The sequence below is a fragment of the Dendrobates tinctorius genome, unplaced genomic scaffold (assembly GCF_039654945.1).
Source record: "Dendrobates tinctorius isolate UK_male_01 unplaced genomic scaffold, ASM3965494v1 ptg000046l, whole genome shotgun sequence".
Taxonomy (NCBI): Eukaryota; Metazoa; Chordata; class Amphibia; order Anura; family Dendrobatidae; genus Dendrobates; species Dendrobates tinctorius.
The window spans coordinates 64,542,509-64,555,439 of NW_027361714.1; the positions used below are offsets into that span (position 1 = coordinate 64,542,509).

At 46.4% G+C, this 12,931-nt stretch overlaps 1 protein-coding gene across 3 annotated transcripts in view; it reads left to right on the plus strand.

Annotated features, from left to right (window-relative positions):
- Positions 1–12,931, plus strand: part of LOC141089504 (amine sulfotransferase-like) — a 211,465-nt gene that overhangs the window by 169,325 nt on the left and 29,209 nt on the right. For all 3 annotated transcript variants that reach the window (XM_073575959.1, XM_073575960.1, XM_073575961.1), the window contains one exon: positions 399–525. In XM_073575959.1, the coding sequence (XP_073432060.1) occupies positions 399–525 (127 nt within the window). The remainder of the gene's footprint in view (positions 1–398; positions 526–12,931) is intronic.

The following is a 12,931-nucleotide window of genomic DNA, read 5'->3' on the forward strand; positions in this document are numbered from 1 at the left end:
CCATATCTCTGTATTTTAAGGGCATGAAAATGCAGAGTTGGAAAATTGTGAAATTTTCAAAATTTTTGCCAAATTTCTGCTTTTTTTCACAAATAAACGCAAGTTATATCAAAGAAATTTTACCACTAACATGAAGTATAATATGTCCCGAGAAAACGATATCAGAATCACCAGGATCCATGGAAGCGTTCCAGAGTTATTACCTCATAAAGGGACAGTGGTCAGAATTGTAAAAATTAGCCCGGTCATTAACGTGCAAACCACGCTTGGGGGTTTTAAATTGTTATTCACTATGAAATATAAAATATTTGCATAACTTATTGAACATTTGCAAGCCAAATAATAAATAAACCCATTAAATCAAATGTTCAGATTTGTTTTTTTTGCTTTTTTTTCAGATTATATATGTGAGTCGAAACCCAAAAGATGTCCTTGTGTCTAACTACCACTTTTACAAAATGAATCCACTATTACAATGCACAATAAATTGGGAAACTTTTATAGACCTCTTCATGTCCGGGAAAGGTAATGTGGAAGCAAGGAATGATTTTTTTCATGTGATTATAATCAATGCAATGATAGTTTTTTTTTTCAGTTTTTAAATTAATTAGCCTTTATATACACAAAATAAAGCACAAACACTAAAGTTGTTTTGAAAGTAAACTTTAAGCTTTGTTTACTTCTGTGATTCGGCTTACATGGAGTATTGTTACATGCAGCACTGTACTACTGGTCAAATCATATAGATTATGGAATATTGAGTGGAGCCTCAAATGCAAATGAAAGAACCATAGGTATATATATATACTAGCTATGAAAAAGTTCTACACCCGGGAGGTGGGCATTTTTATTGGTAAATGGTCTCCCATCCTGGTATGTCCTGGACCCCTCATCCCTATCCTGGCATGTATGGTCCCCTCACCCCCCAATCCTGGTATGCATGGAAACCCCTCATCCCTATCATGGTATGCATGGTACCCTCTCATCCCTATCGTGGTATGCATGGTGCCCTCACCCCCCAATCCTGGTATGCATGGTCACCTCATCCCCCAATCCTGGTGTGCATGGTCCCTTCACCCACCTATCCTGATATGCATGGTCCCCTCACCCCCCTATCCTGGTATGCATGGTCCTCTCACCCCCCCAATCCTGGTGTGCATGGTCCCTTCACCCCCCCCAATCCTGGTATGCATGGTGCCCTCACCCACCTATCCTGGTATGCATGGTCCTCTCACGCCCCAATCCTGGTGTGCATGGTCCCCTTACCTCCCTATCCTAATATGCATGGTCCCCTCACCCCCCTATCCTGGTATGCATGGTCCCCTCACCCCCCTTTCGTGGTTTGCATGGTCCCTTCACCCCTCTTTCATGGTATGCATGGTCCCCTCACCCCCCAATCCGGATATGAATGATCCCCCTCACCCCTGTTAAACTGCACACCTTAAAAAACATTTATACTCACCTTTCTTCCCTGTGTCCAGCGCTGTCCTGTTCTGGGCGTGTTGTGGTGCCGGACTCGGCGCCTGCGCAGTCCTCGGTTTCCACCACCATATTCTTGAAGACACACTGCAGTGTGTCTTCAAGAAAATGGCGGTGGTAAGCGCAGACTGCGCAGGCGCCAATTCATGTCTGGAGTGGGTGTGTTATGGTGCCGGACTTGCCGCCTGCGCAATACTCGCTTTCCGCCGCCATGTTCTTGAAGACATTGCGGTATACGTTCGATGCTTACGCATAACGCGATTTCCTGGGGGGGATGCGTCACTCTGTGGGGGATGCGTCACTCTGGGTCCAGACTGCACAGGCGCATCGCGCTTGCACAGTCTATAAAGACTTCAGACAGAGTGACGCTCCCCCGGTTATATTTTAGATGTTTATATGACAGCTGTCCCTGGAATTTTTCCTATTCATATTCCATAAGATTGTATGGTCATGTAAACTGAAGGGATAGATGAGTAATTATTCAAAACTATCTGCAGAATCAGTGTTACTGTTACTATGAATTATTATAATGACTATTTTTTAGCTATATTACATCATAATGAGATCGAGTTGTAATATGTTGTGAGAAACATTGCCACTTTGTGATATGTCACAAGGATTTTTAAAGATCAGGCATTCGATTTTTGATTATGGTGAACATGTCCTCAGTCAGAACATACCCTATTTAATTCAAGTTGAACATACATTTTAAGTATTTGCAAAGATGTTTTTATTTTATTTTTGTATTATTACTATTTAAATATTCTCACTTATAAGTCAATGAGAATCTCCAGTCTATTTCTTCATATGGTCATGGTATTGCTTATTGCTGTATGACATATCTCTAAGTAATGTTAGCATCTTTAACAAGATGGCTACCCCATAATCATGTACACAGAATAGTAAAACAATAAAAAATTAAAGCAAACTATAACATATACATACACATACTGTATATACTGCATATAGTGGGGGAAATAAGTATTTGATACACTGCCGATTTGATAAGTTTTCCCATCTACAAAGAATGGAGATGTCTGTAATTATTTTCATACGTACACACTTCAACTGTGAGAGACTGAATCTAAAAATAAAAAATGACATTGTATGATTTTTACATAATTAATTGGCATTTTATTGCAAGAAATAAGTATTTGATACAATAGAAAAACAGATCTTTGTTTTCAATTACTGAGGTCTGACGTTTCCTGTAGTTCTTGACCAAGTTTGCACACACTGTAGCAGGGATTTTGACCCACTCCAGGACCTTGAAATGCTTCTTACAGGCGTGGACATGTGCTGGAATGAGCAGGGGAACGGTGTGTGCCCTGCAGGATTTTAATCCATGATGGCGTAGTGTGTTACTTATGCTAATGTTTGTGACTGCAGTCCAAGCTTTCTTCAGGTCATTGTCCAGGTCCTCCCATGTAGTTCTAGGCTGATTCCTGACCTTTCTCAGATTCATCCTTACCCCACGAGGCGAGATCTTGCATGGAGCCCCAGACCAAGGAAGATTGACAGTCATCTTGTGTTTCTTCCATTTTCTAATAATTGTGCCAACATTTGCTGCCTTCTCAACAAGCTGCTTGACTATTGTCCTGTGGCCCATCCCAGCCTTGTGCAGATCTACAATTTTGTCCCTGGTGACCTTAGGCAGCTCTTTAGTCTTGGCCATGGTAGAGATGAAGTGCCTTGCGCAGGGCCGTGGGGTACTCGGTACTGGGCCCGTTGACTTCAATGGGGGACGGCACGGCGGCGGTGATAATTTCAAATAATTTCTTACAAAACAAACATATACCCCTAGGGGGCAGCATCAAATACAGCTCATAGAAATTATTTATTAAAGTATTATCCTTACATTATAATGGTATAGCCCCCGGAAGAAGCAAGCAGGCGAAACGCGCGTCGGGGCGTGGAGACAGCATCACAGGCGGCACTTGTCTTTGTTTATTTCTTAGTAAGTACACCATGTGAATAAGTTGATATCTATGAGATTGGCACTTTCATAGTAAATGGGGATTTCTGTAACCAGAGATAATGACATTAGGGTATGTTAATGAGTATGCTGTTGTGGCTTGGTTTAATGGGATTCCTTTATATTATTCTCTGATAGTGCACTTATTCTCCCATTGTAATTAATCCAATTGGTGTGTTTATAGGATTGTCTCTATGTATTTTTATGCCACTGGGCTATACCATTATAATGTAAGGATAATACTTTAATAAATAATTTCTATGAGCTGTATTTGATGTATTTTTAATAGTCTAATAAATAATATTGTTTGTCAACATTTATGGTTCTCTTCTCTTGGTGTCAGTTGAAATACTGCCTCCATTGGTTTTTGCTATTTGTATGGAAGTGCCATTTTTCATTATTGGTGGACATATAGTGGATTAAAGGAACTGTAGTTGTTGGGGTTCTCTCAGTCGGACAAAGCTTCCTGCTGGCGTAGGCAATCACTCTCTCTCTGCCTTTCTGCACTTGTGATAGCACTGCTCCCAATCCCATGTTCCTGGCGTCAGTGTAAAGTACAAATGGTTGGTCATAGTCAGGGTAGGCCAGGACCTCATCTCCCGTGAGGGCCAATTTCAATCTGATGAAGGACTCTTCTATCCTTTTGTTCCACTCGAACGGAATACTTTTGTTCTTGGCTTTCTTGGATTAGCCCACTAGAAGATCTTGCAGAGGTGCTGCTATTTTGGTGAAATCCTTGATAAATCTTTGATAGTAGCCTACTAATCCAAGAAATTGCCTCACTTCATGAATAGTGCTGGGTCTTTGCCAGTCCCGGATAACTGTGACTTTGTCAGGGTCTGGTGCCACACCTTCCGCGCTCACCATATGGCTTAGGAACTGCACATTAGGTTTCAAAAGTTGACATTTGGACGGCTTTACTTTCAAGCCAAAGTTGGACAGGGCTTCGAATACCTCGGCTAGGTGCTTCAAATGGTCTTCGTAGGTTTTGGAGAAGATAATGATGTCATCCATGTACAGCATAACTGTTTCAAAGTTTTTATGTCCAAGGCAGCATTCCATTAACCGCTGGAATGTTCCTGGCGCATTGCTGAGCCCGAACGGCATGTAGTTAAACTCGCAGAGACCCATTGGTGTGGTAAACGCTGTCTTCTCTTTGTCTGCCTCTGCCACAGGAACCTACCAATACCCACTGGTGAGATGTAAGGTAGAGAAATAATTAGTGATTCTCAGTGAAGCTAGTGATTCCTCAATTCTCGTCAATGGGTAAGCGTCTTTATGTGTAATGCTGTTAATCCGCCTGTAGTCTACACACATTCTCATAGTACCATCTTTCTTTTCAACGAGGACTAATGGAGCTGCCCAGGGGCTACAACTATCTCTGATTACCCCAGCCTCCTTCATCTCCCGAAACATACTCTTGGCACATTGATAGTGTGCTGGTGGTACAGGCCGGTACCTCTCTTTAATGGGTGGATGATCTCCGGTGGGGATATGGTGTTGGACCCCTTTTGCCTGTCCAAAGTCTAGAGGATGTTTGCTGAAGACCCGTTCAAATTCTCGAGCAACCCGGTAGCCCCATGTTTTTGGTGCGAAGGGGTGGAGTCAGTGCCTACGTGTAGCTGCTGACGCCAATCCTCCTGCTGCCCTTCAGAGCCATTCTCTTCCACCTTGTCAGACGGAAGCAAGGGTTCTAGTGCTTCTATTGCATTGTTAGGCCGGTTTCACATTAGCGCTTTTTCAGCGCGCGCACGGCCGGGGGTAGCTCCGCCCCCGAGCCGGCTCTCTGCCCGGCGTGCCCGCCCCTTGCTTGTAGCGCCGCCTACTAGTGGACAGCGGCACCTGCGATTGGCGCACCCTATCTTTAGCATAGGGTGCGCAGATCGTGCGCAGGCCGTGCGCTAGTTGCGCTTTGACCTGCGCTGCGCACTTTTGACGGTGCGCCGTGCGCGCCAAAATCAAACTTTTCGGATTTTGGCGTGCACGGCGCACCATCAAAAGTGCGCAGCGCAGGTCAAAGCGCAACTAGCGCACGGCCCGCGCACGATCTGCGCACCCTATGCTAAAGATAGGGTGCGCCGATCGCAGGCGCCGCTGTCCGCTAGTAGGCGGCGCTACAAGCAAGGGGCGGGCACGCCGGGCAGAGAGCCGGCTCGGGGGCGGAGCTACCCCCGGCCGTGCGCGCGCTGAAAAAGCGCTAATGTGAAACCGGCCTTACTGACAGTGAACAGCTTAGTAAGGGCGGCATACCGGGGTAACTGGACCTCTCTCTCCCCACAATTTAAGATGCGTATTGGTACTCTCCCCTTGCGGACATCAACTACCCCTCTGGCTGTCAGGATAGTGGGCCTACTATCAGAATACATGGGTTCTACCAGGGTTTGGTAATCTTGACCCCTTAGACCTATTGCTGCCCGACACCAAATTAACATTTCACTTCTGGGAGGTACTGCAATGGGGAAAGGATCACTTACTCTGACACTGCCAACTTCTCCACCAGACAGCTTTACCTGTTGTCTCTGCATCAGGGCTCTGATCTCCTTTTGCAGGACCTGCTGCTGACTGGAGCTGGCGGTCTCGGCTACCTGTTGTAACAAAACAATAATTTCTCCAAGACAATTTTCAATTTCATTAGTGCCTAAAGTGATCATAGGATGGCATTTTTGTTTGTCAATATCAACTATAATCAAACCTTGCGATTGCAATTCTACTCGGCCAATCTTGATGGTCACCTCTTTATATCCCATCTGAGGTAAGGGATGACCATTGCTGGCAAGAATGGCAAGGTCTTTATCTGAGCTGCGAGTAATGTCTGAATCAGCCCAATACTGCTTAAAGAGAGCATATGGCATCGTTGTCACCTGGGAGCCGGTGTCCAGTAAAGCGTTCATCGGAAAGCCATCAATCATGACGGGCAGGACTGGCCGTCCTCCTACGTACTTGTCTCGCCAATTTGGTGGGCCTGGTCGTCTTACTCCTGGGGGTTGGCCCTTTGCCCCAGGGGTTGCTTGTTTAAATGACAGAATCTTGCTAGGTGTCCCGCATTGTTACAGTGGCGACAGATGGGCTGTCCGTCCTCGTTGTAACGATCGCTGTCTCTCCCTCTGGTCAGTGGGATCCTCTTCTGCTTTTGCCATGGGACGTCATCTGGACTGGAGGCCAGCTGGATCTTCTTCTTTGGAGTCACTTGCAGGGACTGCACAGTGTTTGTGAATGCAGCCACACTTTTGGTTAGTTCCTTGACTTGGAGACGTAAGTCTGCAGCAGAATCATCATCTTGGGACGGCTTGTCAGTCTCAATAGGGGTCTTTGGAAAGGATGCTGTCTCCTGCTGGTATGTAATTGCTGGATGCTTAGAGGGCTCTGTGCTGCTAGGATTTGGTTAACACAGCACTCGGATGGCTCTATCATTAAAGTGTGCAAAGTCCATTTCAGGATTTTGTAGGGCCATTATACGCAGCTGTGTCCTTTGATTGTTAGAATGGAGTCCATCTATAAACTGCTCCGTTAGTAATCTATCTTCATCTTGCAGGCTTCTCAGGGTCAACCTGCTTTACGGCCCGTAGTGCCTCCTGAAGATTAAGGGCATAGTCCCGTATACTGTCCTGCACTCTCTGTTTGCACCCAAAGAATCTAATTTTTATCTCTGTTGCAGTATGGGTATCAAAAGTGTCTTTCAGTCTGGCTAAGATTTGTTTGACAGTTCTTTTATCAGTGACTGGCCAGGACTTTACCTCCCTCTGAGCCGCACCAGTTACCTGGCCAATGAGGATACTTACTTTTTGACTCTCAGACAGGGGGTATACTTTGAATAAACTACATAGTCTCTCTTTAAAATTGCTCAGGGTGTGCAACTCCCCTGAGTACTGTGGTAACCAGGCCGCTCCTGGTATATATGGCATTGATAGCGGCATTATGGAGGCTGCGGCTGCTACCGCCGCTGAATCTTCACCCGCGTTGGGCATTTTCTTCCTGTTTTTCACTTGCTCACAATAGAGCGCAGCTCCAGCTTCACTGGCACGCCCCTCTCTGCTCGCACACACTGTGTGACACAGTTATGGTGGTGATTTGAAAGCTCATTAAAGTCTTTAGCACTCAATTTAATAAAGTCTATTGTACACAGTATCCAGCTTTACCAGGCTCCTTGTACCCAGCTTTGTTAGGCTCGATAAATCCTGTTCCTTACGCCAGTTGGAGCGCCCCGCGCAGGGCTGTGGGGTACTCGGTTCCTGGCCCATTGACTTCAATGGGGGACGTCACGGCGTCGATGACCCAGTCCGTGGCCCTGGGGCGTCCAGTAAATAAAATAGGGGAAAGTTGTGTGATATTGAAGTGTGGTAAAAATGAAGATAAAGTTTTTAGATGAATACGTGACGCCACCTGTGGTATTCTGGTCAGAGGTGACCAGCGCTGCGGTGTTGTTCCCCTGAGACTGTTGGTGTGTCGCAGTTGAGGTGAAAATAGCTCTCCTCAGGTAGAGCAATAGTCCCAGGGCAAAGATGTTTGATTAATAGTTAAAATGACAGTGAACGTTGGGGTGCAGAGAAATGAGAGAAGGACACAGAGAGGTGTAGTTTCTTTACCTTTTACTGGCAATTGGTTGCAATCCAGAGTACCACATACAGGTGATGGATTGAGTCCGGCTCGCCTGGAGGCATTCAGGGGATCCACCCTGCCAGGTGGGGGTTTGGGACCTTCCTTCTGCGCTTTGTGTGTGGGTCTCTGCTGTTTGTAACTAAGCTGTGACCCTCTATTTCTTGATGGTTTCTCTAACCTGTATGGCTGACAGTGTGAGCCTATTCCACGGGTACCGTCCTTTTCACCGTCAGCCCCGGGCTCCTTATCTGCTGCCGTGCCCTCAGGTGTTCAATGTCGCACAGGAACTTACAGTCCCCTGTACTTTCAGATTCGGCGATCAGGACATACAGCTCCTGACCACCAAGGACTCTGGCGTCCCTTTTCTCTCTATTAGCGCTTCGCTCTGGGGTCTGCTATACGCAGTTTTTTAGCTTCCCCAGAGCCTCTCTGTTTCTGCTCTTGTCCCTTTTCCTCTTCACAGATCAGCTCCCTGTCTCCAACGCCTCACAGATCAGCTCCCCATCTTGAACTCACTGGACCTTCCAGAAAGATCTTTAGACACTTGTCATTTATATGCACAGACCCAGTCAGTCCCACCATTCAACATCAGAGACGCTCTCACAAATCACTTAACCATCTGCTCACTCTTTCTATCCTCCTCCTAGTCGCAGGAGACATTGCTCCCAACCCTGGTCCCCATTGTTATAGAAAGTCAACCCCCCGACTGCTACACTCAGAAACCCCTCTAATCTTATTAATATTCCCTGCATGCCATCTGTCTCTCTTAATTGTGCACTTTGGAATTCTCACTCAGTGTGTAACAAACTCTCCTTCATCCATTACTTCTTCCTTTCTAATTCTCTTAACCTCCTGGCTCTTACTGAAACCTGGATCCAGCAGTCAGACACCACCGCTGCTGCTGCTCTTTCATACGGGGGGCTACACTTCTCTCATACCCCAAGATCAGACAATAGAGCAGGTGGAGGCGTTGGTCTGCTCCTATCACCAAAATGTACATTTCAGGTTATGCCTCAACTACCCTCACTAGTCTTCCCTTCTTTTGAGGTCCATGCCGTCAGACTCTACACCCCCTTCTCCATGCGAGTGGCAGTGGTATATCGTCCTCCCGGCCCCTCCCATCAGTTCTTGGATCATTTTGCCACTTGGCTTCCACATTTTCTCTCCTGTGACATCCCTACCCTCATCATGGGAGATTTCAACATCCCCATTGCTCTTCCCCTCTCACCATCTGCTACTCACCTTTTATCTGTAACCTCCTCATTTGGCCTTTCGCAGCTTACTAATTTTCCAACGCATGAAGACAGAAACTCCCTCGACTTGGTCTTCTCTCGGCTTTGTGCAGTGGATGATTTTGCAAACTCCCCTCTCCCGCTCTCTGACCACAATCTTCTTTCATTCTCTATCAAGAACTGCCAGGCTGCTCAGGTCACCCCCACTGTCCAGACTTATAGAAACATACAGGCCATTAACACCCAGAAACTTATGAAGAACTTGCAGTCTTCATCGGCCCCTATCTCCTCCCTCTCCTGTCCTGATTCTGCATTGAAGCATTGCAATGAAACACTTCAAAGTGCCCTGGATGAATTTGCACCCCCTATAAATAGAACACCACAACGCAGAAGGCGACAGCCCTGGCACACGGTGCAAACACGCTTCCTGCAGCGGTGCTCCAGGTGCGCCGAACGTCTGTGGAGAAAATCCTATCTACACGAAGATTTCATCCATTTTAAGTTTATGCTTAGAACATACAACACTGCCCTTCACCTCTCCAAACAAGCCTATTTCAACACCCTCATCACCTCACTGTCCAATAACCCGAAACGTCTCTTTGACACTTTTCATTCTCTACTCAATCCAAGAGTACAGGCCCCAACCACGGAGCTCCGAGCTGACGATCTGGCCAATTACTTCAAAGAAAAAATTGACCAGATTCGACAGAAAATTATCTCCCAATCACCTCATACCATGCACTGTCCTCCCTCCCCCACTACATCTAGCTCACTCTCTGATTTTGAACCAGTCACAGAAGAAGTGAGCAGGCTCCTTGCATCTTCTCGCCCAACCACTTGCACAAGTGACCCTTTTCCGTCACATCTCCTCCAGTCCCTTTCCCCTGCTGTGACCCCTCACCTAAATAAAATATTTAACCTCTCTCTCTCTTCTGGTATCTTTCCCTCCTCATTTAAGCATGCCATCATACATCCACTACTTAAAAAACCATCCCTCGACCAAAACTGTGCCGCTAATTATAGACCTGTCTCTAATCTTCCCTTCATCTCTAAACTCCTGGAACGCCTGGTCCACTCCCGCCTTATCCGCTATCTCTCAGAAAACTCTGTTCTCGACCCTCTCCAATCCAGTTTTCGCTCTTTACACTCCACTGAAACTGCCCTCACTAAAGTCTCTAATGATCTGCTAACAGCTAAATCAAATGGTCATTACTCGTTGCTAATTCTCTTGGATCTCTCTGCAGCATTCAACACTGTGGATCATCAGCTCCTCCTCACTATGCTCCGTTTCATTGGCCTCAAGGACACCGTTCTCTCATGGTTCTCCTCCTATCTCTCCGACTGCTCCTTTACTGTATCTTTTGCCGGTTCCTCCTCCTCTCACCTTCCCCTTACTGTTGGGGTCCCTCAAGGATCGGTTCTAGGCCCCCTCCTCTTCTCCTTGTACACTGCCCCTATTGGTCAAACAATCAGTAGATTTGGTTTCCAGTACCATCTCTATGCTGATGACACCCAATTATACGCTTCTTCTCCTGACATCACGCCAGCCTTTCTAGAAAACACCAGCGATTGTCTAAACGCTGTGTCTAATATCATGTCCTCACTATATCTGAAACTGAACCTGTCAAAGACTGAACTCCTGGTGTTTCCTCCCTCTACTAATGTACCTATACCCAACATTGCCATTTCTGTGTGTGGTTCCACTATTACTCCCCAGCAACAGGCCCGCTGTCTTGGGGTCATACTTGATTCTGAGCTTTCCTTTGCCCCCCACATTCGATCACTGGCTCGCTCTTGTCATCTGCACCTCAAAAACATTTCTAGAATTCGACCTTTTCTTACTTTTGACTCTGCAAAACTCTCTCTTACCAAACTCTCCCCTCTCCAATCTGTCTTGAATGCTGCAGCCAGGATCATATTCCTCACCAATCGTTACACCGATGCCTCTACCTTGTGCCAGTCATTACACTGGCTACCCATCCACTCCAGAATTCAGTATAAACTTATTACCCTCACCCACAAAGCCCTCCATAGCTCAGCACCACCTTACATCTCCTCCCTTGTTTCAGTATACCACCCTACCCGCGCCCTCCGTTCTGCTGATGACCTGAGGTTAGCATCCTCAATAGTCAGAACCTCCCACTCCCGTCTCCAAGACTTTACACGTGCCGCGCCAATTCTTTGGAATGCACTTCCCAGGTCAATACGATTAGTCCCCAATCCCCACAATTTTAAGCGTGCCCTGAAAACACATTTATTCAGACTGGCCTATCGCCTCAACACATTAACCTAATCAATCCCTGTGTGGCACAGCCAAAAGTTTTACCATAACCAGATTTCCCGCATCATGTTCCCACATGCTTTATGCATCCATTAGCCCTCTGTGTTTGTACTGTTACACACTTAACATTATGGCTGGTCCATACAATCAGGGCAACTGTTACCACCCACCTTTCGTGTCTACCTCTTTCCTCATAGACTGTAAGCTTGCGAGCAGGGCCCTCTTTCCTCTTGGTATTTGTTATAATCTACTGTATGTGATTATTGTTATGCTGTAATGTCTATTGTCTGTACAAATCCCCTCTGAAATGTAAAGTGCTGCGGAATATGTCGGCGCTATCAAAATAAAATTTATTATTATTATTATCTTTTTTACCTCAGGTATAACTGTCTTGTCATTTGGTCACAGCTGCTCTCGTTTCCATGACAACTCCCTCAGCTCACTTCTAGCTGACTCACGAACCCCCTCTGCTGGCCAGAATTTATAAGGCAGCTCCCTTTTCCGACCTGCAGCAGGAATTGTGATTTAATCTATGTTACCTGGCATGGGGGCCCCCTTTCTGCCTCCAAGCATGACTTCACCTCTTAGAGGGAGGCAATGTCACTGTGACAACCAGACTCTGGGGTGTCACAGAGAGGTTACAGTGTGATCGATTGACTGTGTAGACACTTGTCATTTATATGATGCACCCCAGAGGCCGTGGGATACTCTGTGCCGGGCCCGTTGACTTCAATGGGAAATGTCACAGTGGCTGTGACCCGGTCCGTGGCCTCAGGCGGTCATGTAAAAGGGGTAGACTTGAATGGGGATAAAGTTTATGTAGTGATTCGTGACGCCACCTGTGGTTTCTGGTCAGATTGACCAGCGCTCCAGTGTTGCTTCTCTGGGACAGATGTTGTGGTGCAGCTGAGATGTAGAAGCCCTCCTCAGGTAGAGCTGTAGTCCCAGGGCAGTATAGATGAGTTAGTAGATGATAAGATAGTGTAGAGAGGTAGATATAGCAGTGCTGGATGAGTGGCACAGGAATAAGTGTAGACACAAGGGCTTGTAGTTCCAAAGGCTTTACTCACAGTCTGGTGCACACAGATGCCCGCTTCGGTGCTGAGTCCTCCAGGAAAGGTGTCTAGATAACTTCCAGATAAGATGAAATGCTCCTTTCCAGCTTTCTCAGTTCCTTTCCTGGCCATCTCCAAACTAAATGCTGCTTTTCCACCTTACTTCCACTCCGGCACTTCACAATTAGCGTTGCGGGCCAGCAGCTGCGAATCCTGTTTGGGCAACGACCCACTGTTCCCAAGACTCTATATAGCCTCCTTTCCAGTCGTTCTAACTGTGGTAGGGGCGATGGTCCATAAAGAAACCAAAGCT